The following is a 25,039-nucleotide window of genomic DNA, read 5'->3' on the forward strand; positions in this document are numbered from 1 at the left end:
AAGATTAATTTTATTCAGATATGGATTGGGTTGGCAGCATTGCTTTCTTATGGCTCCAGTGTTCCTTGCTTGATCCTGAATTCAGGTTACTTTCTGGGTGGAGTTTTGCACATTCTCCCCGTGTCCATATGGGCTTCCTGTGTGTTCCTTCTTCTGGTTTCCTCCAACCTCTCAAAAATTATGCCAGTAGGTGTACTGGCTACTGTAAATTGGCCCTAGTTATAAATGAGTGTGTGTGTTTTTAATGTCTTGAAAATAAAGGTTCTAATATGGTTCCATGTCAGGGTTTATGGTTCTATGAAGAACCTTTAAAATCCTTGGGATGTTTCCATAGAACCAAATGTTTTTTGTATTGGAAAAAGTTTCTAGACACAAAAAAAAAAATGCTTCTTCTAAGGCATCTCAGCAAAAGCCCCCTTTTGGTACTCTTGGGGAATCAAAAATGGTTCCTTTTTTGGTTCCTTTTTGGTTCTTTCTCGCACTTTTAGTTTTAAGAGTGTAGATGTACACGCATGTTGTGCCGTGATTCCAGGATATCTGGATCCAACACAACCTTGATCAGGACAAAGCATTTACTGAAGACGAATGACCGGATGAACGAGTGAAAGAATAAAAAGTGGTAAAATCACCAAACACAAATTAGACATGCATTAGTTCAAAGAATTACCGTAAAAAAAATAAATAAAAAAATGCCGAATTCATGTTTTTACAAGAGAAATCCCCCTGATGTGATGCATTTCCATAACACGAACCTTTTATTGCCTTTATCGAGTTCATTTAATGTGCTGCCTATTTATTCTAACACGTGAAACAATAACATTTCTTATACAGGCAAGAGATTAGCACTGTACAAGTATCATATGACAGCTGAGCTTTCCATCTGAAGTTTACACACACTCATACACACACACAATTCTATCCTAAATCTACACTTTTACATCTACGAAGCTTTAGCAATGATGGGTGGGTCAGCATTACAACTCCCTCACTTGTTATAAACATCATTTGAGATGGCAGAGGGAACGAGGACTCTGGAGCTTCTCTCAGGACTCTGCTGTGTTTTTGTATTGAGAGTGTTTTCACAGCTGGGAAGAGTATCCCCTAAAAACATTCCTCACTGCCTAGAAATCTCCTTTCACCTCCCGAAGCACAGCGCCAGCTGATCAGGCAAGCGTGTGTGGAGAGATGGAGAGGCTGAGAGACAGACAAAAACACACAAAAAGCGAAGAGAAAAATCACATTAAAACCGAAGTTGTCTAAAGAAAACTCTTACCTACTCATTGTTTATTCCTAGTTGCCAAAGTCAAGAGCTTGGCGCATCACGCTCACTCCTAACAGTAACAGTTGCTTCACTCTGCTAATATTGATCAGCACTAGCACAACAGATGGCAATCAACATCTGCCTCATCAGGCTTGCAGCCATCAGCAGTCTTAAAGGAGTTGGTATTTGCAGTGAATAATGCTGTCTAAGAAGTGACTCACTGATGAGGACATTAAAAGCGCCACTCTCTGATACACCCCCCCAAAACACACACACACAAAACTGATAACACCACCCTCTGTGTAACTATACACACTGGCAGTCAAATGTCTTGATTGAGATTGTAGCATTTTTGTTCAAATGAGCTCTGTAAAATTGAAGCAATAACATTTAGTGAACTGAAAAGTTTTTAGAAAAGATTTTATTTTATCCTAATGGGCTCTAGAGCTAATCTAATTAGAAATGGACAAAATTTTTATCCCACTGATTAGCTGCACATAGCACACCTTATACTGGGAATCAAGAGTTTTTCACATTAGCTTAGTAAATTAATATGTATTAAGAGGCAGAGCTGAGCTGCTCTGTTTGGTCTGGGGCGGAGCCTATTTCTGGGTCAGAAATACATAAAAGCCGAAATAAAGAAAGTAGCCAGATTCATTTTTAGACAGTATTACAATTTCCTTTTTTTTTTTTTAAATATCATGATTGTTTTTAACAAATTATAAGCTGCGTCTTTAAAAATTATTAAAAGCACCTGATTGACACCATGGATCTACATTACTACAATGCTACAAACACACGAGTAATAATAAAAAGACATGTTTTCAGCCATAAAAAAAAAAACCCTTACATATCACAAGCTCTTCTCTCAGTGTGACACTTGCACATGTTTTTGTGAACACAGATCTGCAGGTTCTCCCAAAAGTCTCTATGCACAGGGGAGATGAACATGAAAAAAATGTTTCATACTTTCATAGTTTATATTATATATTTTTCCAGATAACTTAACAATGGCTTTGACAAAAGGAGGACGTATTGAAGTCATTCTCATAGCTGGATCAGGAAGCTGTTGCAAGGTCACATGCAATGAATTCTAACAGGAAACATGGTGAGCACGTCACACACGACACTGTGGCCAAACTGGGAACCAAAGTTGGGAGAGACGAGAGTGGTAACAAAGAAGTTGTAATCATGTGGAGGATGTTTTGTGAATAGAGTCACATTTTGCTAAAAGGGTGTTAATGTTGCCTATGCACAGAGACTTTTTAGACTTCCTGTAGTATCCTGGCTGCAAACAGTCACCAATCGCAAGACATTTTTGGTGATCTCTTTCATAAGTCATATTTGAACTCTGTGTTTCATTGATCATTTTAAGGTTTAAACAGAAATCATGCAATTTCCACTGGAGAATCTGAGATCTGATTTCTTGATTTCATTTCAGCGAGCTGCTTTACACCTGTACAGCAAAGCCAAAGGATCATGAACCTTGTCATAGACTATAGTAAGTGGGAGAAAGGAAATAAACAATTTCCCTGACTTTTCACATGTTGGGAAATTACCTCAAAAACCGTTCTGTTTTAAGAATGCAAGCCCATGTGAGAGGGTGTACAGTAAAATATTTCTCTTTCTAGTTACATTTAATAAAACCTCATACTTACATGGTCCACCAAAATTAAACAATCTACCTACTTGCATGTAACTGTGATGTAGGAGAAAACCACAGAACCCAGAAGAAACTCATGCAGATATAGGGAAAACATTCACAAAAACAGCGAAGTGAGCTCGCTGAAACAGGAAAAACCTGGAGCTGTGTAATAGCAAAACGACCTGCTCCACCAGCATGCTGCCCCTGAAAAACACTCATACAGTCTTTAACCACGTACATCGAAGCTTCACAAGATATATTCCAAGACATACCACAATCAATATGGAGTTTTAAGGGGGTGACAACCACCAGCATTTTCCCGACTAAAACTAATACAAATAAAAGATCATAAACAAGGCTAATATTTCTATTAGCATATCTCCCATCGTCTGCTTGGCCCTTAGCCCAGAAGCTAATAATACAGTCTGGTGTGACAATTAATGGCATGCCTGCTATTCCACAGCTCCTCACACACACACATGCAACACACACACACACACTGCCACACCCCCTCTCTTATCTGAAAGAGACAAGCCACAGCCTTAATAGTAAGACCCTGTGATATTAAAAGTAAAATTATTGGTGATGTCATCTATGGCATGATGACACTAATCTACAATGCTGTACTTATCATGAGATACAACGTAAGTACTCTGCACACCTGGTTTAGGGAATCGACAGTCATAGAAACTATTCTGAAGTGGAGATAACAGGGAAGGAATGTGAAAGTCATGCAGGCTTATGTGATAAGTCATGCGACAAGCATCTGGAGTCACTAAGCATGAGACAGAACATGTCACAGCCTGGTTAGCGCCATATAATAAGAAGAGTATATATCAGGTTATTTGGTTTATTGGGTTATTTTATTTTTCCTTGTTATTTCAGTGGAAGCAAGAAGTTCAAGTCATTAGATACTTAATATCGATTAATATCAATATACATACATTAAATGTCAATATTACCAATATCAGAAAGAAACACTTCGTGCTGCTTTAATTGGACAGTAAAATAGAAAAAAACACAACTAAAGTGAAAAGAAAGAATTAAAAAAGAAAATTGAAAAGAAACAAAACAGTCATGCTTTTCTCTTGCAACTTCTGGGTTAACACGGCAGCTGGGTCTTACTGCCGCACATGGCACTGCTAATATAGGATTAACTTTCTAGGGACACAGGATTAACCCGTTGGGAAGTTTGTCATTTCAATATCTATAGCCACTTACATCATGCGTCAAATTAAAAGCATCCGTGTCGAAACATCTAAGAATATCTGGCTACTTTAAAGGCGATCCATGATGAAGGCCAGCATGAGAGTTCATGCTGGGACAGTTGAGCTGGTGAACATATGAACACATTAAACCCGTGTGACAGTCTAATCACTTCAAGCCAGTACTGTTTTATGGATACGTTCATGAGTGCATTATACTCTGACAAAGGTTTAATAGTTGAGAGTGAGACTGACAGTGTAGCATTAACACTCTCCAACACGTGTTATGAATTTCTCTGAGTTTAACCAACCAGAAGACCAACTCAACACGGCGGATAAATGAAAAGTCATGTCCCACTGCAAATACACACAGAGGCCAAAACAAAACCATAAAACTACAATTTGGCAGCGGAACAGTGAAAGCTCTGCAGACGCTTTTAAAGTCAAACAGACGCTGCCACAGATATAGCAGAAAAATGTGCTTTAAATTCAACTACTGAATAAATTCCTATGAGAGACAAAAGTATCAAAAAGCCAAGATATTTGCACTGGGCTTCACCATCTCTTGCGTACTCTCTCTTCCCTTCTATCTCTTATTCCCAGAAAGTCTCATGTACTTAATCAGCATGTCCTTGGAGGCTACATCTGCGGCATAAAAAAAATTCTAAACCACAGCAGCCCTAATAAATGGTACGCACAGTAACACATAACGCACAGTAACAGGACAGTCCCATCACCAAACCTTTGCTCTCCTCCACTCACCTTGACAGCACTTGACATGGCTAAGATAGTTGGCAATCCACACGTTCTGATACATTTTGGAAAAAAAGATAAAGAGTAGGCTGGAATGAGGACAGAGAGAGAGAAAGAGAGAGAGAGACAGAAAGAGAGAGAAAAGGACAGAGATGGGAATAGAGGAGGACGAGAAAGAGGTGGTGGTGGTGAAGGAGGAGGAGAGAAAGAGACGGGCTGAAGGAGGAGTATAGAGGGAGGGGACTGCGGGGAGGCAGCAGCGGACTTCAAGGTGATGCAGACTCGCCTGCAGGAGTCCTCGGACAGTCAGCCAGAGACAGAGAGGGAAACAGCGTTAGAGAGAGAGAGAGAGAGAAGCAGTACAAAGAAAGCAAGAGGGGCTGAATATGAAGCAGAGAGAGTGATAGCATTAGCGTGACAGAGAGAGGGTAGTGGGATGAACAATGTGGAGCAGCTTCTCTGTGCACTCTGTTAAACGTGTTTGTCCGTTGAGCTGGCTCGCTATCTGCATAGAGCTGGATCAGAGCCTACTGACTGCTGGCAGAACAGCTAACAGGCTAATGCAGCACTGTGCTAAGCTGCTCAAATAATGCTAATCAGATTACTGAATTGAGAGGGGAAGGGTGTGTGTGTGTGTGTGTGTGTGTGTGTGTGCACGTGTGCTTTTAAACTCAGGCACAGCTGAGGAAGAGTGTGTGAGCAATAGAGGAGGGAATGGATCGCCTCATAGGGATGAGAAATTCCACTGAGCAATGACACATGAACAGCACTAGTGCAGAAAGACCGAAAGAGAAAGACACGCATCATATAATGACTAGAACCATCTCAGGAATGGGGTGGGGATGGGGGTTGATTTATGCCCTACATTCACTTTACCTACAAACAGTGGAGCTTCCTGCAAAACAAAAAAAAAAAAAAAAAAAAAAAAAACCTGAACTGAACTCAGAACTATATCACGCCATATGTCAGCCCCTGACACACACACGTTTAACACGTTTTATCTGTTTCACCACTGACACCACATTATAGAGTGATGAAACATTTACCCCATTAGAGCTGCTGTCTCAGGCCCTAAAGCATTTCTTCTTATTTCTTTAATTTACAGACTACAAGCTCTAGGCCAAGTATTGCTTGGTATTTTTATCCACATTTGGTGTTGAAACATAAAGTGGCAAATGTTCTTTCCAATTTTCTGGCTCTTGAATCAAATAAACTATAAAATGTCTTATTTGGAATTCTTAGAACTACAAGCATAGCTTTTTCCTGTCAGGTTCCTCACAGTGAATCAGCATAAAGCATTTTTTGACCGATATGATGCTAGCATGTAGCCCTGTACCTACACCACATATTAGGGTACAGCACAGCAATGCTATTTCCAAATGAGTTGCATCTCTGCTAATTTTTTTTTTTTTTTTTTTACCTTTATTAAAAGTAAGAGTACTGAACAGGGCTATACTGTATTGGTGAAGCTGGAAAACACAATCAGCTGTTTAAACACAAGAGTCAGAATTTTCACAAGCCTTCATTCCAGTCAGCTGCCCATATGTAAAAACTACATAATTGGTTAAAATCACACACAGTGATTATAAACTATATGACCAAAAGTTTGTGAACACCTGACCATCACAATCAGAAGTTTTATAGAGCTCTATGGAGGCTCTATAGAGGCCAATCAATTTAATTAAATTTTAATTTCTATAGTGCTATTAACAAAGCAGCTTTACAGAAATATCCAACTTCAAGATATAAACTTATCCAACAAGATCTTCCACTCCAGCCTGGGCAAACCATGTCTTCTTGACCCTTGCATTGTTCACAGGAGCAATGTCATGCGTGCTTCCAACTTTGTGGCAACAATTTAGAAAAGAAATATATAGCTATGATAGGCAGGTGTCCAAATACTTGGCATTTAGAGTATTACATTAAACAGTAACCTGTGATTTAGGATAGTCACTAGAAAGCTAGTGTTCTATACAAAATAATGTCTTCACTTAGGGAAAATCTTTATCTTTTTAGTGTTCCTAAAGGAAACTCTACATCCTCCAGAGAACTATGTATCAATACAGGTATTGCTACATGGAAACATACACAGGACCTCAACCAAGGCACAGATAGGTCTCTATTCAGATTGGTGACCATACCTGTACCACAGCAGAGGTTAAAGGAGGTCAGGAGTGTCAATATGGTCTGTGAATGCTTACTCTGACCATTCATAATGATATGGTCCAAAAAATAGATAAATGTACAGAACTGTTTTGTAATCCCACTCTCTGGGAGTTGTTATTTTTGTTTGTACCTGCTGGTGAGGTTGCAAAAAACAAAACAAATTAGGTGGTCCTATTGCTTGACATGTATAAAATATATAAACCACCAAGTGAGGTATTCCCATGATCAAAGTTAATAAACATGGTCTTTAATCATCATGTTTCATATCTGACCACTCACTTGTGCCTGCAGGTGTTTTCTGCTGGACCCCAATCCAGATGCACAGCTCTAGACTCAACCAAGATGCCCTAAGAACTTTTCTGGAAAGCATTCTTTAAAATCTGTTTTTGTATTTAGAAATTACAGTTGTGTTTAGAGCACATCATCTATCCGTAGTACAGATGACAACCTTGTCAAACTCCTTAAAACTCATCTGTGGACGGCTCCATAGCCAGCACGAATGCTTGCCATTTGAAAAAAAGTGTCAGAAAAGGAAAGCATGGACAAACCAAAACACAAAACAGAAAAATGGTTAAAGAAATACAGAAATTCATTTTGGAGGTCAGAAAGAAGGGGGTGGTGAAGAAGATAATAAAAAGCATTGAAAGATAAGTGAAAATAAACATGGACAGAGGGAAGGGAGGCAAAATGAGACCCAGCTGCAATGCAAAAGAGGATGAAAGAAGAAAGAAGTGGACATGCAAGAGAAAAGTGGGTAGAGAGTATGAAATGGCGAGAAAAAGGGTTACAACAGCACTGGTGAGAGGTCAGGCACTGGAGCACATGCAGAATGGCATTTAGCCTAGACTATTTCTGGCACATTATCCCGCCTGCAATGTTTCCACTGCAACACTTATCATTCAAACACGCTCTCATACAGCCAGGGCTCCTGCAGAAACTGGGGAAGATCTCAGGAGAGAAGTCAAGCCTAGCACAAACGAACATTGTCACTCAAATCCACATGGGCATTTCCCTTACAGCTGAAACCCTGCAATACAGCAGGATGCGACGGTTGTGTAAGACATCTCGACCCCCCCTTTCAAGAACTATTACAGAACACGATCTGACAAGATCAAAGACATTCCACAGCGTGAGCTAATGCTCCAAATAATCAGCACTTGAGATGCTATAAGGTCGTGACTAAAACCCACCGCTGACTATATGATGTCAGGCTGCAATTGGAACCTACTTAGTGGTTTATTCCTCCGTGGTAAGGGCTACACTTCTCATTAGACATAATAAACTCTATAAGACGGTCCTGTATGAGCGTGTGCCTCAAAAGACGCATAACATATGCATGACCTCATTCCATTATGTAAAAAGCATTGTTAAAGGTTGATGGCACATGCACGAGTGCCCATGGGTGCACACAAGGGTACAGATTTTCAGCTTGGCCCAATGTTGCCTATGTGATCCTCCACAGGGGAGTAAATCTGTAAACGAGATTCAATTGAAATGGAGACCGTAAACTCAAGCACACTGCTTAAGAGGGATAAAAGCACAAGTTAAGCCAAAGGTGACCGGTTACATGTGACCTGGAACACAAAACCTGATGACAATCTGTAATATATTTGTTATCAGGATGCTGTTATCATTTTCTACATTATTTATTTACATTTTTAGTCATCAAGGAGTCCAAGTTTACCCCAAACTACTTGGGATTTTAATCATTAGACTGTTAGATTAAAAGATATTACTATACTTTATAATTATACAATAAAGAAAATGGAGGTTTTCAAATAAAACAAGAATTTGAAAGCAACAAATGCATCTCAAGTTAAATTATATGCAAAATGATGTTAAAAAGATTCAATATAAATACCAGTGACATCGAGTTTTAGCTGAAACCTATTGGCATGAAAGATCATTCATGTCATGTTTTAACCCACAGAATTTGCTTTGCTTGCAGCTTAACTAAAGCAAGTCCTATACACTGAATATCAGTGCAATGGCAAAATCATACGCTGCATAGCGACATTTCCAACTTTCATTCAAATGCTGTATGCGTCATGTTTTGGACCAATGCATTTTAACCTAGGTAACCTAAGTTACTAGCTAACCAAACTGATACATAGTCAGCAATCTTTAATGCACCGAGTGTAGCACACTTCATTTAAGTGTACACTCGAGTGCATTTTATGACACAAAACAATCACTTCCTGGACTCCTGATTTTTCTGCAAGACAGGTATTAATGCGGTACACTAAAGCGGGTGTTTTTAATATGTGGCCAGTCTGCTGTATTCTCATGAGCTTAAAAAAAAGAGGGTACAATTCTGCCTTTTCAATATACCCGTGTTAATAAATTGCACTTCCATGTGACTTGCAAGCCTGTATGTGATTGCATATGATCAACACTTTCCCCTTGATGTGGGCTCTTTATTTATTACATATGAATTGTGTTACAACAGAATAGTGGTAAAGGTTACAGAGGTTAAACTATGCTGGTGTAGAACACATACAGAGCACAAGCATGAAAGTTTGACATGTTGCTAAACAGGTAATTTAACTAAATTCTTTACATTGCATGAGACACGTAAAAGTAGGCATCAATCAAGCTGCATTTTTTTAACAAACTAGCTTGTTTGTAAAGAGAATATCTTCAGTGGTTCATTTTCAAGAAGACAGGCTCAGGATTTGAGAATAGTAAAGCCCTAATTTTCAGGAGTACGTCCGCATGAAGTTGACCATGACTGCCTGCAGATCCGGGACACGTCATTGGAAAGGGAAATGTCATTTAATTGCATGATTTTGCAAAGATGTGCATTCTGTAATGGAAATATTTTTGTTATGCTGTTCTTCCCATTGCCTGTTCTCCATCTGCTTGACAGTTACACAGATAACAGTTTACTGTGGTATTAAATGTCTGTTTTAAAGTCTATCCTGCAAAAAAAGTGCATCTGATTACCTCGGGTTCACACCAAAAGAGTCCTCTTTCGAGTTCTCAGATCTCAGTTTGGCTCCCCCTAGATACTAACTTATGATCTCTGTCAAAAATGTAATGTTATGGAATGTTTGCTTACACTGCTGTATTAAATTTGATAAGCTAGTCTTTATCTGTTTCCTTCTTTAATGTGAATAATTTTTCATTAGAAAATAGTAACGGTTTAAATAAAATGGTACCTGTCTGCAATGAAATAAAAAAATAAAAATACTACTAGCGATTCCACGCTGAAGTATGATTAAAAAATAAATCGGATAGATCAGAAGTATTCCAAAAGTAATCAGATTACATTACACTGCTTAAACAATCTAAATGATTAAAGATGTAATCAGTAATGTAATCATCTAACTTAAAATCAGTACCAGATTCCACCAGGACACTTCCTCAGTAGTCTATCCAAAAGTGGTTTGCTCTTATGTGATTGATTTCAGCATTTGTTTGATGCAAGCTGGTAAAGCAAAAGTATTACAATAGAACATTACAATGCAAATACCAAGCTTTCATACTTGTTTTCATGGTAAGACCCTGACAAGAGACCTGGATAGTAACACAACGGAACTTAATATCTGTGAGTTTGTGCAGAAGCTAGATGTCACGATGGAGCTTTGTTTAATACCTGGAAATTGTTTAAATACTAACACTCACTCACTGCTGATGTAAATCTGCGAGTAGCCTTAGCACACAGTTAGCCAGGTAGTTAACAGCTAGGAAACTAGCCAACATTTGGCACATGCAGATGTGATGGATTTCAAGTCTTTATTTTCATTTTCATATTTTTAGTGATGACTTCCAACAGGATCCACACTCATTAAAAATTTGCCTCAGCAAGCCAGGATTTCGTTCATCACCAATATGCAGGTTTTGTAGCCAAATGTTTCTGGTTACATTGTAAGCCTCTAATAAAGCATGATGGACTTATGAACCAGAATAGATTAAAGCTGCTGAGCGCATTTTGTGAAGTAACAAATGGAGCCATGTGAAATATTCCCCAAACAGTTGTACAGGCTACTGTTTAAATGAAGTGAAAAAGGTGCTTTGGTAACAAAACCACAAAACCAAACTGAATAATCTCCAAAAAATAAATAAAAAATTAGGCATGAGAAGCTAGGCTTTTCAAGTGTGTGAATTATTTGTGTTCCTATATCTTTAATTATTATTAAAAAAAAAAACTTCAGGGATTCATTTGAGGTAGATCCAACATAAATTACCCCAATACAATGTAGACAGAGCAGTTACATACAACTAAATTACGTTACATACAACAACAAAACACACTTTAAATTTAAGTCAATTCAATTTAAGTCTCAACTTGTCACCTTTGGATAGTCCTTTCAACTTTACCAGTTCCGGCCCTATTTACAGAGTGATGTCAAATCAACATGGCCCCTTCTCCACACTTGTAAGACTTTATATTGTCTTTAGATAAACGCTGAAACGGAGTACTTGGTTAAATCTACAACACTGCCCATACTAATCACTGTTTTGGGAAAGTAATCAAAATGAGTCACCACTAACAGTTTTCTGTCCGCTGGGCAGCTTGTTGCTATTGCTACTTGCTAGTATCTACCGCCTAGCTTGTTGCACACAATTGTCTGCTGGCTAGCTTGTTGGCAAAACTACTTGCTATCGTCTGCCAGCTAGATTGAATCCAACCCTACTCTTCATTGCCCTCCATCTAGCTTGTTACTCGCTAATGTTCTCCGTACTGCAATTTTAGTCCAAAAATTTTGAATGAACGTTTGAAGTTCACTACAGTAGAATACTACCAATAGCCACTCAAGCGTGTGGCTGTAAAAGTGCAGTTAAAGCAGCCTTTAATGAGTTTCACATGATCTGACGGAGTAAACAAAAGACAGGCTTTAATGTTTTTCCCCAGATTTCCCCATGTTGAATGTACTGAGGTGGGAAAAAGGTTACAGAAACTTGCTCTAACTAGAGACCACAAACACAATGCAAGCTGATGGATTTAAATGTTGATTTATATTTGCAAGTTCACGTTAAGTCTAATGAGCACTACACTTCTCTGGTTCTGCCCATTTACTTTATATAGAACATTCTGAAGAGTGTAGAAGAGATGCAAGATAAAGAAAGAAAAGAATGAAGTGTGACCAGGTTGTGTAGGTTGAAATGGGCTGTACAATTTACTTACGGCCAAATTTTTTTGATGGACTTTTTTCTTATTTTCACTCTGTTTGTATAATAGTTATGCAGAGGGACAGGATGGAGCTGTGGGGTCTCCAACAGAGCGCTGGCCCTTCAGCAAACAGCGAGACATTCCACCATCCAGGATGAGAGCTGACAAGGGAGATACTCTTACCGGAGCTTGTGGAAATCTGGACTCAGATCTTAGCTTCATATCACAGTGTGGTTCATCTGATCTTTCTCACATCAAAGTGAGTGCAGAGGGTAAGGCAGGGGGCTGAGGTTACACTAAGTCTGTAGAGTTGGAATGGGCAGCACTGTGAGACTACACATGAAAGGGTAACTTGACTAAACTCTAAATTAGGGTTGCTTGACAACAGTATGTTGGTTTTCCTACTCAAACACACCCGAGTCAACTCAGCAGTTCATTACCAAGTCTAGAAGGTATGAGTTCAAGAAAATCACCAAAATGTGCTAGAATGTAACATTCCAGGATTAAAGTTTTGCAGTCCTCAACTACAACAAACTGATGACTCAAGTGGTTACAGTGTTAGAGTTTCATATTAGTCACGTTGTACAATTGATTTAAATGCTTACCTCATCACTGACTTTAACAAAATACAGATTAAAATGTATTTTTGCCCAATACTATCCACCTGCTCATGTTCCTGACTCCAATGGGTCTCATCCTTTTTTTTTTGTCCAGATGCAACTCTCCTATAATGTCAAACAAAAACTGGACCCTTAACATCATTCACCTTCTTTTTTCCAAGCACAGAACTGCACTGAAAACCATGCACCTACTTTTGTAAATACATTACACTGGTAAAAAAAACCTCTGCTAAAGTTCTCAAAGCATTACCATAAATGGCAGCTATAAAAATGCTCACAAAGAACTCACAACCTTACTGACTGTAACTGTATAAAAAACCACCATCATTTTAGCTAAGTAGTGTGGCACACAGCAATGCTTGTTAGATGTTTTTATAGACAATACGATGTACTGTATATTGACAGTGTAAGAGGTTTAATGGAAAGTTCATTCTGGAAAATATCCATCATAGAAACACCAATTATAGGATTTGATCTTTTTGATTCCTTTTGATTTCGTTACATATACAAGGACGTGTAAAAAACTGTCATAAGATTTTTAATACATTTTCCCATATTTTTTCCCTCACTACAGCCTTGAGGTTTTTAAATGGTTAATTAATACCATGACTAAAGGATATTTTTAGAGAAGGCCATCATACTGTGAAAATTTCAAACCGTAAGAAAGACGTAATAGAATTGTATAATAAATGACCTCAACACAAGAAAGCAGGCTGACTGTAGTTCCTGTGTGGTGGTGGTTACAACTACTAGGGCACAAGTAGTATTCCCATCCTGACCACTGGCAAGCTTCACAGGATGACCAACCCAGTATGCTATACCTGTGCTTCGTTAGCAAGTGACAGCTATATTTGGTTTTATACTTGATGCAGAGCAGTCCAGCTGGCAGAATAACCAATGTAGATCTGATTACTCTTTGGTTCTTCAAAAGAAGCCTGGGGGAAAAGTTTTTTTTGTCACTTGCTTTCCGCTCAGCAGTGTCTGAGTAATTCAAGTCAATAAAGCATACAGTAACTGGTGCTAGTTCATTCAGAACCTCACTGACATTCAGAAGGAGAAATGCAACAAACCGTGCAAGGCCAAGGAAATGCTTTTCACATTTCCCTAAAATTATCACACACCGACACACACCTCTACCCATTGCCCCAATAAGGAGAGGTGATTCCTGAGTGGCTGTCTCACTCAACAGTCCATTCTTTTCCCTAGCTGGAAGCCTGTTTGGGTCACTGATGTCAATGCACCCACAGGGTTACATGAGGCATGCGTGTTTGTGTATTAGTCAGAGTTAGCAAAAGCATTGGTGACCCAATGACCATGCAGGTCAACACAGGGAACAGGCTGGTGTATAACTGGGGTATATATGGAGTACAGTGTACAAGTTCCTTCTTAAACAAATGGTCAGTTTTTCTAAAGGTCAAACTTTAAAGTACAAACGGGAGCAAAAAAAGAGAATGACACAGGTGCCAGGAAACAGGACACTAGTGAAAGAGTAAAACCAGATTAAATCTCTAAAAGGGGTATATGAGTGAATGACAAGGATTAGGAGGACAATAGATACACTACTCTGACACACGACGATGTGTTATAAGTAAAATTGTGTGTTGTGCTTTAGTGACTACCTCAAGAGATTCAAATCTCTGCCATTTTGACATCTATATTGCATATAAGGTTGATAGAGACACAGGAAAGGATTGTGGCATCTGTGTCACTTTCTATCTTACCCAAATCTAGTTTATCTGTTAATAGAAATGATAGTGAAATTTGAAATTGAATTAAAGTCTATATTAATTATGAGAAAACTGACAAAAAAACATTGAAAAAGAATTTGATAAACACATTTCATGGATCTCTAACATACTTAGACCCAATCCAGACCAAATGAGTGAGTCTAAAAACAATGCTTTTATGTCTTGGCTTTTAATGTTTTCAACATTTCCCAAATGTTTCAAGTCCACATTGAATGCAAAATCATCGAAAACAGCATGTGTACTGGGCGTTTGACCCATGACCTTGACATAATTTCTACCATATTTATTACTTTTGATGCCGAGGTCATATAGAGTGTGAATAGCTAGAGAAACCAGACGAAAAATGCATGGATAATGAAGTTAAGCTACTTTTAAAAGTAATGAACAAACAAGAATAACAAAAACATGGAAAACATGGAGAATGTTGGGGTATTAAAGGCAAAAGACAATTAAATGGCTTCAGCATTCAGAAAATGGTATTTTGTTTTCTTTTATCTACACCCCAACACTAAATGTCCTTGAGGAGATTCAAAAAGTCACTTAAACACTCAGGTCATCAAAAGTCTCACTAAAGGTTTCATCCATAAAGGCTGAGAGGTAAGTAGAGATTAACTGGCTTTGTTGTGGCAAGTTGCGGTGGGTGAATGTACATACTGGCGGAAGGTTGGGGTCCTTTACACAGAGCAGTTGCAGTGAGAATTTTCTGAGCTCACAGTCATATACTGTACAATGATTTGTGAACTTGCAGGGACAAAGCCTGGTGTGTGGAGTGTGTGTGTTCTATTTTAGCTTCTATATTCTAAAGAGGAACAAGCAGGTGGGGCTCAGTGGACAGCTGTAGTGGGTGGGGGTCTAGTTAATCCATCACACCCCACACTGTATATCCACAGCACCAGCCACTCGTGTATGTACACATAATGAAGATAAAACTTCATGCGCAATATTCAGCTGCATTAGTAATCATATACTGACTCACAAGGAGACACTAACCCATGCTGTATCACTCTGATGTAATAGTCTATTTAGTTCATTTGCACCCTCATCAGTTGTCCTAGTCAATACCTAACCTCTTTTACACAAACACCTAAAAATACACAAATTGAGCCAATTCCTAGAAATTAAGCAAACTTGGGTGATAGACAGATAGATAGATAGATAGATAGATAGATAGATAGATAGATAGATAGATAGATAGATAGATAGATAGATAGATAGATAGATAGATAGATATTTACAACTAATCAAAGAAAGAAAGAAAGAAAGAAAGAACTAATACTTAAGCATACTCAGAAATGTGTTTTATGGTAATATGGCAATGTATCAAAATATTAATCATATCATCCAGCCCAAACATACCTGACAAAACCAGCCTACACTTACGAGTAATCCCTGGAAGGACTAAAGAGAAAGGAATAAAGTAAGAGTGAACTTACAGTATGTCCCTGTGCTGCTCTGCTGTTAATTACAGATGAGCCTTCATAAGGTAACTATTAACAGGTTTAAATGTAGAGCAAACAGGGGGAAGTGTGCGGTTCCTCAAGAGTGATCAACTGTGCAGAATGTCAGTCAAAGACCAAGTGACAGGAGAGCAAGGGGCCACATATTGTAGACAGGACATTTATGACGACCCCCCCCTCCACCCACCCACCCCCGAAGAAAAACGAGAGGCAGCTAGCTCCACTCGCTTCAGGGTGGAATCAAAAGCACACAAATAGCAACACGGTGCTTTCCCACTGCCGCTTCACCATGCTGGACTGTGCCAACAACTAAAGGCAGGCAATTTAAGGTGAGGGAGTGAAGTGCAAGCTGGAATATGAGATCAGATGAATGTAGGCCGGGGTCATACAAATGACCGTGTGTCAGTGGCTGGTCAGAATCTTAGTAAGTAAAATCAGATTTAAACAATGGCTTCATGATTTCATTTGTTCGTGTTCAGTAACCTCTAACACTAATCCACTGCAGGGCACTATGAGATCACACATTCACACACTATTTCACAACTCTGGGCAATTTAGCATTGGTAATCGACCTACCACCATATTTTTGGAGGTGGAAGGAAACTAGAGAACCTGGTGGAAGCCCATCTGAACATGGGGAGAATATGTGAAACTTCATACAGACAGTATCCCCCTCAACTGCTGTCTCAGTCCTCACACACACTACAGCAAGGAGCCCCAATGCCCCCCACTATCACAGCACAACAGGTTAGAAGAGAACTAAGGAGACTACACCCCAACAAGGCTTCTGGCCCACACAGGATAAGCCCGAGAATGCTGAAAACCTGTGCCAGTGAACTGATTGAGCCATTCAAGTATATCTTCAACCTGAGTTTGGAACTAGGGAAAAGTACCTGAACTCATCAGAGACTCATGTCTCATCCCAGTTCCGAAGAAAAATGGCCCGAGTGATCTTAATGATCACAGGCCTGTGGTGCTGATGTCTCACATCATGAAGACGTTTCAATGACCGATTCTTCATCTCCTCAGACCTCAGGTTAGTCATTCACTCGATCCCCTGCAGTTCGCCTACAGGCAGAAGTGGGTGTTGACGACACCATCCTCTACCTGCTCCATCAGGCCCTCTCCCACCTCGATAAGGGTAAAGGTGATGTGAGAATCATGTTTTTTGATTTCGCCAGCACTTTCAACACAATCCAGCCACTCTTACTGAGGAACAAGCTGACTTACATGCAGGTGGATTGACTCTCATCAGTTAGATTCAGGGTCTGCACAGTTACCCTCACTACTGCATATCTTGCCATTAAAAACAATCAATTTTGTCATTTTCATGCTGCTCTTTGCAGAATTACTTAGGTATTTGAACAATAATACTTTTTGCACTGTCACTTTGTTACATATAAAATTGCACATCAAGGGCTGCACTGCAATTAACCTAATTTCTCCTATTTGTGTTTTTCCCCCTTTTTAAACTGATTTATATGCTTTATTTATATGCTTCTTATATATCTTGTGGTTTTGTCCTTAGCATTGCACTAGTAACTTTTTACTGTATACTTTATACTAGCAAGTGTATACTGACTATTTGTAAGATTTACAGTGTGCAATCTACAACCTGTCTGTGTTACTGTCTCTATTGCTGCTGGATATCTGGAATTTCCTTCGGGATCAATAAAGTATCTATCTATCCATCTGTCCATCCATCCATCTATCTATCCCAATCTTGGGAATGAAATCCTGGAGCTTTGTTAGAAAAGACAAAACAATAGGTAACCATTACTGTAAAGAACAATTTTGATACTGATCAGCTATGATTTCTTCCTGAAGAGGATTGCAGTGACATTTATTCATTTATGGTGACAGACAGTCTGAGCAAATCAGAGCTCAGGGCCCAGTTATGACTTTCTGGCCACTATTATTGGACCATAATCAACAAGATACGACTGAAGATCATTTTCAGTTAACACACAGAATTCTGAAAGCAAGGGATTTACATAAACAGCGTTTTCATACACTATAGCTCCATCTAGTGCTCACTCTGCAATAATTCATGTGCGCATGTACATGCACACACACTCACTCTGCATGCATTCTCAAATATCTGCGTTTGTGAACAAGACACAATTAGATTTTATTGCTGCAGTTAAACACAATCTAAACAGAAGGCATTAGGAATCTCAGCAATCTGAGCCAAAATGTATGCGTGTGTGTGTGTACACTTGTGTCATGGAGAACCACACAAACTTTCATAAGCTACGTGAAAATATTAACATTCATATCTCAACTGTCCAGAAGCCAAGGAAGATAAAGCGGAGTAAATATGTATCCACTTAAATATGAGAGGAGTGAGAGAACAAGAGCATCATGTTTATTCCAAAATGAGCACAGTTAGTATCTTTTCCCACAAATAGAATAATCTTCTGTTTTCATAGCAACAAAAGCTGAATACAGGCTTGTTTTGCTCATTTTACTGTACCACTAAACAACACACGAGAGCTGAAAGAGGTTCTTTTGTCCACTTTCCGTGTCTCAATCATCTCGCTCGTACATTTACGTCACTTGTTCTTTATTCACTGCTGCTTCATTCTTCTGAAGCCACACTGAAGCTTGTATTCAGCTGAGTATGCCTGTATAATGCTGCTGTAGGTGGGTGTGTAATTAAGACAACTACACACATTTTGTTTTATACATGCTTGGAATATTTTTGTTTCATACAGTGTAAGGAAAAGGAGTTGTGAATACGCATATAGTAGGTTTACTGCCACATAGTCAGTCATGCTACAACTCTCACTCAGTCACACACTGGATTTACTGGAGGTTCCACTTGTGTCGTTCAATTTCATTACTGTATTTTAGCTTAGACAGCGTTTACATGATCAAGTCCGTTTAGAAACTAACTTGTGCATGATGACCAGAAGTTAAATCTAAATTGCCAGGATTATTTTATTTTGTTTATTTACTTTGTTCCAATAAATAAACAAACTCGTATCAGATGAATGGGCAGGAACAGCATTGCTATATTAACACAAAGGAGCTGATGTGTTCAAATGAACTGAACAACTGCAGAGACTACACTGAGCACTAGCTGGTACTGACTAATGGAAATCATTCTAGAAAATAATCTGCTTAATCATGATACAATCTGAACAACTGGTTACAATCCTTATGACAAATATGCACTGAATGTAGGAACTCTCACAAAGTCAGCAAAAATGCAGCAATGTAAGGTTTCCATTAAAAGCAAACTAAAAACAGAAAAAAAATCCTAATCTTGGCCATTATGATGAGAGTTACTTTAATGCAAAATAGCTATTTTTCAGTAACTGATGAGTAAAGGAATTCTTTTAAAAGAGTAACCTTGTTTGTGCCTTTGAGAGAAGTCAATAGACCTCCTACAGCTTATGTTTTATAATGAGCCACGCCACAAAAGCATGGCTGCCCTCAGATAATCCTGGGTCACTGAAGGAGCTCTGAACCCCATTACTGCATAATAAATGACATACAGAGCCAGAATGAGAGCCAGATGAGAGAAGTCAAGCATCATCTCATCTCTAGATAATCATGTTGGGCCTTTTTCTACTCCTTAAACATATACACAGATGAAACACAGTAAATGGGAAAATATACTGCACAGACATGCAGGAAACTTGTGCATTTTGCTGGTTCAGGTTCACTTGCCCCATTAGAGGAATAAAGTCAACACAACGTTATTTTGATGGGATTTTCAGGGACTGGATCAGGATGAGGATGTAAACATTCACATATACAGGGTATGAAGGCTCACCAAATTGTTTGACAAGGATGCAAAAAAAAAAAATCTTCAAAATCACCAGATCGCAATTCAGCTGAACACTTAAATGATATTTTAGACTGATGTGTTAAAACAATTTAGGGAATCTTTTGGAAGAACACTGTTCATGGTTTTAGTGCACTTCTAAAGTTATGTGGATTCAGTACCAGGGTGTACTGTAGCTGTTCTGGCAGATCATGCTGGCCCAACGCCTTACTAACACACTTTGTGAGGATATTTTCCCCAGTTTAATTTGTCAATTGTTTATATAACACAAAAAAAGACTGATGAAGAGGATATAGAATGAAAAATACTCTACACACACACACTCATATATACACAATATTAATAAGACCTCATTTTGGAGAAGCATGAGTTCCTTTATGTTTGTGATGTGAAGTTAAGAATGACAAAATGACAAGAACAAAACAAGAGTGTGTGACAAATGATTCCAACTAGAAAAACGAAACTGTGAAAAACCGTATGATCCCACATATCACCACAATGGTCTTACATACAAACATTTCATGAGCATAAATTTAGTCATCTAAAAATCAGTACGAGAGAGAGAGAGAAACAGGTTTTAGCTTGGTATACAAAGTTTCCAGAGAAACAGGACACTTCAGACAAAAGCTGTTCAACTGTTAGAGCTTCCGAAGCTACACTGCAAGTATTACCACCACCAGATAGAAATTAAGTGGCTACACAAAGTGTCTGGAACGTCATCACATCTTTAACCGCTGTGACCATGACCACATATAAAAATCACACACTTTAATACAGCACACTTTAACGGACTACAACAGTCACCTGTACTTGCCAAGGTGCTTTATTACTCATTCTCCAGAAAAAGAGAGATGGAATCCCTGCTAAACAAATAAAAATAATTGCTAGCAGAACTTTATTACATTCAAATAGGAATTTAATCATCAACACAATGGAATGTTTTAAACATCATTTAAACACTTAAGGAAATACTAAGTGTACAAATCTCAGGATGAGGACGGACACCTTGTAACAAATTAATACTATAACACACTAAGTGGTAGCTACTTGGTTAAGCCCGAGACAGAACAAGCAAATGGAAATACGCAGTCAGTGTCCACTTTATCATGCCTGCATTTCCTATTGCATTGTGCTGCTGCCACACGATTGGCTTATTACATGCACAGGTGTTCCTAATAAAATGGAAGGTGTGTGTACTATTGATGGAATGGATATGAAATGTGAAAATGAGCAGTGTGCTAGAGGTGCATAAAATGTGGTGTGCTATAAAGGCAAAAACCTATGGATGTCTTTAGAAACCAACTCACTTCTGGATCCTTTAGAAGGCTATGCAAAGTGACATTCGCCACTCAAGAGCAACAACAGTGTTGGCTCAGTGTTTGATTTGGCTAGCAAGTCGAGCTGCGATAGCATGAATAGGCAGTCGAATGTAAATACAGGCAATCATATGCAAATATGTTTATACGAATATCGACATCAGTGTTGGAAGCTTCAAGGTCAGCTTGGTTTAGTTGCAATGTATGGTCATATGGACCGGTGAGGGAAACATATACTAAAAGCTAAACAGTTAGATGCTATTCCAGTATGTTTCACAAGTCTCTACACAAGTACAGCACATCTAATTTCATTTTTTTAAAGCCAGGAAAATCCAGTTTTTTATTATAGGGGCTCGTTAAGCAAAAGTATGCTACAAAAAAAAAGTCACTCCTAAACTATAAATCTCTCAGTAGAACACCAACGCAGGTGTGACCTCATCCTCCGTTTGTGTAGTTATGCATACACACAAATTTCTAGAATACACACTGAAGAGTGTGTGTGTAATCTGTGTGTATATCTATGTGCACGCATGCACTTTGCCCTGGGCGGCAGTTTGGTTGTGCCCCAGATGTGGCTGTTTTTCACTCTGACAGAGGAAAAATAAAGAAGGCTTAATTGAAAAATCATGTTCTGCTCCGCAAGCCGAATAACACAGATGAAGCCCAAGCCCTCTCTCTCTCTCTCTGGGACATCCCTGTTGCCATAGCACTATCCCAAACTTCAGTGCTGTTGTACTGGAAACAGCTCGGCTTTAATATTAAGACCTAACCACATCTCGGACTCTATCCATGATATCACTGTTAACTCAGTCATACAGGACTGAAAGATGCACCAACCCATGTCATCACATCACATATAAAGATACATAAATGATCTGCACACATGCATATGCTGTAGGGATTGCTCAAGTGCCATGTTCGGGTGAATAGTGAGTAAGAACTTACTAGTCTACGTAAACACTGTTTTACAGCATTGAGCTACACTGTGTGAAAAGGCAGAAAAACATTTATTCAACACAACATCAGCTTTTTGGCCATCTATCATTCACAGCAACAGAATCATGGAACATTTGTAAAATCCATTGCTTCATGTTGTTTGCATAAGTCAGACAATTTCTAATTTTCTTAAGACAAACTTTGCGTGCCGTGACTCCCTCAGTCTCTCAGCTGCATAAAAGGAGGAAGTTGTGGTATGCCTGTTTTGGTAGATTTGCTGCATTTGAGAGGCATTACTAAAAGATTTAACACACTCTGCCCTTAGGAGGTGCTCTTCTGCTCTTTTGTCATTTTCAGATATCACTAAGCTTTGCCTATTATGTTGATTTGTGGATGTCAGATTGAATGTAAATCAGCATTGACAGGAACACGCTTGGAAGTACATTTGCATTTACCAAATCACATAATTATGAAGAAAATTAAAGAGTTAAAGATATTCTGTAAAGTTCCTGGGAACTGTTTTGCTGGGTTTGGCTTTACATACAGTTAGACTGAAACAAAATGAGGCTCATAATAACCATCTTATAGTAACATTGACTAACAATTATTCTTACTGTGACTGTGGAACACTCTGAAAACAAGCACACTGAATTACTTTCAACAAGGCAATGAATCCATCGATTTTTCATTTTGCAAGGGAGTAGTTTTTCCCTTTATGCAGTGACCTATTTATAACACGCTATCAAGTAAAGAAAAACAATAGCAAGCTCAGTACTCTCGAAAACCGGCACACGTAAGCACTTTTTCCAGCTCCAGTAATCCATGATGTAAAGCCAGAGTGGCTCATTAGTGATCAGCACATCTGTGCACCTTATGTTTGTTCAGTATGTCTATGTAGACTTATGAGGTGAAGGTCTTGCAGTTACACTGTGGAAGAATCAGTCTTAGACATCAGGCGTGTGTTGTACAAAGCTGGGTTATATGTATATATGTATGTAATATAATATATATATATATTCTCATCACATCACTATACTAAGGATGAGAATGACCATATGTGAACAATTGAAGAGCAAAAACATTTTTCTTCTACAGTTTAACATTAACATGATTGCCCCACTGTATTCCCTTACTCTGCTGCCAACTATAACAATTCACACAGGCTAGTAAAACAGGGGCCTTCTTTTTGCAGCGCTAGGAATATATCATTTCTGAAGGGTGTAATTATCTTATCATTGTCCAGCAACTCTGCTAATTTCCATTTTTTACTCGTTTTTTTAAGCCTTATTCACCTCAGCTTCTTTACCATGACCAGCCACTAACCATCACTCTAATTAGCTAAACAATAAACTATCTAGGAACTAAAACAGCTCAGCTAATGGAAGTTGCCATAGGCAATCATGAGAAATAGCCAGAAACAGCTATACTCATTGACAGGGTAACTTATTACTGAGAATGTAGACTCTTTTACATTTAAAGCATTTCTATTAGCAATTGAGAGTGAAGGCTGTTTAATATGCACATCAGGAAATCTCTTCAATAATATTTGACACAAGCTCCTGCACCAGGCTTTTTTACTGACCCTAAACATTTTTGCAGTGGCTAAAAACACAGATAAGGTCCATGCAAAAACTGACTTAAATGTTATGAGCTGGAAAGTGACACACAAATAGAACGCTATATAAATTCATTGAAAAAAGGACCAGGACTTTCTACTCCATCCAGCCATATTTGTAAAGTTCCACATTCTAAAATAAAGTTCCACATTAACGAAAGCAAAACCAAATCAAAGGCATGGACATTATACAGCATAAGAGAATCAGACTATATGATGGACATAATGTAAAAAGCAGGAGCGCCTGCATGTCAGCGCATACACTAAACGAGCGTCAGGAGAAAAAAGCAAGTCTCAGAGGTTTCAAGCTGCCTCCCAGTGAGGGAGAGTTTGCTGGAGTAGCATGAGGCCCCAATCTGTTCCCCACCCGCTCCTGGGCCTCTATCGATGATGTAAGCTTATGTAAGAGGGTCAGCTGTAATTCAGGATTGAGGGGTGTCCTGGAACTGTGCTCTAGCACAATACTGTTAAAGGAACATCAGTGTTCAAGGAATTCATGGCATGCTATGTAACCAAAACCTGGTTTACATTATCTTGTCAAGGTTGAGGAGTAGCAATGTATACATGAAACCAAATGCATTATGTGAAATTTTCTTGTTCTGGTTAATAAAAGCACATTTTGTAATTATCCTTATTTAAAGCTGTTAGTATTTTTTGGATGTTTGCTCACTCAACAAGGGAATGCTAGCTTTGACTTCCAATCTGCAGAAATGTGACAAAAAAAAATAATTAAAAAAAACAACAAAAAAAGACCTGGAGCACCAAAGGAATCAACAAATACTTCAAAGCTACAAACATTTTCACAGCAAATAAAAACATTGTGTATGTAGGCAAAAATGTGAGATTTTTCATTAGATGGATTGTTATAACTTGCATAAAAATGCTGCTGAATTCTAAGTGTTCATTAGGATAAAAAAGGCGTTTTCTATAAAAGCAGCGCTGACAAATTTGGCATTTTTTCAACAATGGTGATAAACGAACTGTTGAAAACGTTGAAGTTTTCTGCAATGAGACGTGTATTTAAAATACAGTGCTTTGTAATGAACAGTAAGTTTCCTCCCACTGGAAAGTCTTTGTGTACTTTCGGGTCTCATGGCAACATATATGTATCTTATTCATTTCTGAAAAAAAGAGAAGGAACAACTGTTTATAGTTAATATAACGTAAGTGATAAGAAGAATTCAGCAATTCCACTTTATGTCTAACCAAATTACAGCACCGTGATTATTCTCCTTTGACATACCTAGATGTGTTTTTATTTCTCACATAATACGAGATGATTCAATCTATTTGTAGATCTTCTATTCTGTTTTATTTTCCATCAAGTACTCATTCTCCTCCAAAGGAACAAACAGTTTTCTCTTGCTATGTTATCACTGAGAAAGGAGACCTTTCTGCGCACTGT

The 25,039-nt window shown here is 38.5% G+C and overlaps 1 protein-coding gene across 11 annotated transcripts in view; it reads right to left on the reverse strand.

The window, feature by feature from the left end:
- The window catches only part of svila (supervillin a), a 73,668-nt gene that overhangs the window by 44,654 nt on the left and 3,975 nt on the right, over positions 1 to 25,039 (reverse strand). For 6 of the 11 annotated variants that reach the window (XM_058406169.1, XM_058406170.1, XM_058406166.1 and 3 more), the window contains exon 1: positions 4,874 to 5,025. The exons of 1 other annotated variant lie outside the window; for it this stretch is intronic. In XM_058406169.1, the coding sequence (XP_058262152.1) occupies positions 4,874 to 4,928 (55 nt within the window). In that variant the 5' untranslated portion in view covers positions 4,929 to 5,025. Of the gene's footprint in view, positions 1 to 4,873; positions 5,026 to 25,039 lie in introns of those variants that run through there. 4 more of the 11 variants (XM_058406172.1, XM_058406174.1, XM_058406173.1 and 1 more) reach the window with 2 other exon arrangements.

Source organism: Hemibagrus wyckioides, linkage group LG13 (genome assembly GCF_019097595.1).
Source record: "Hemibagrus wyckioides isolate EC202008001 linkage group LG13, SWU_Hwy_1.0, whole genome shotgun sequence".
Lineage (NCBI taxonomy): Eukaryota > Metazoa > Chordata > Actinopteri > Siluriformes > Bagridae > Hemibagrus > Hemibagrus wyckioides.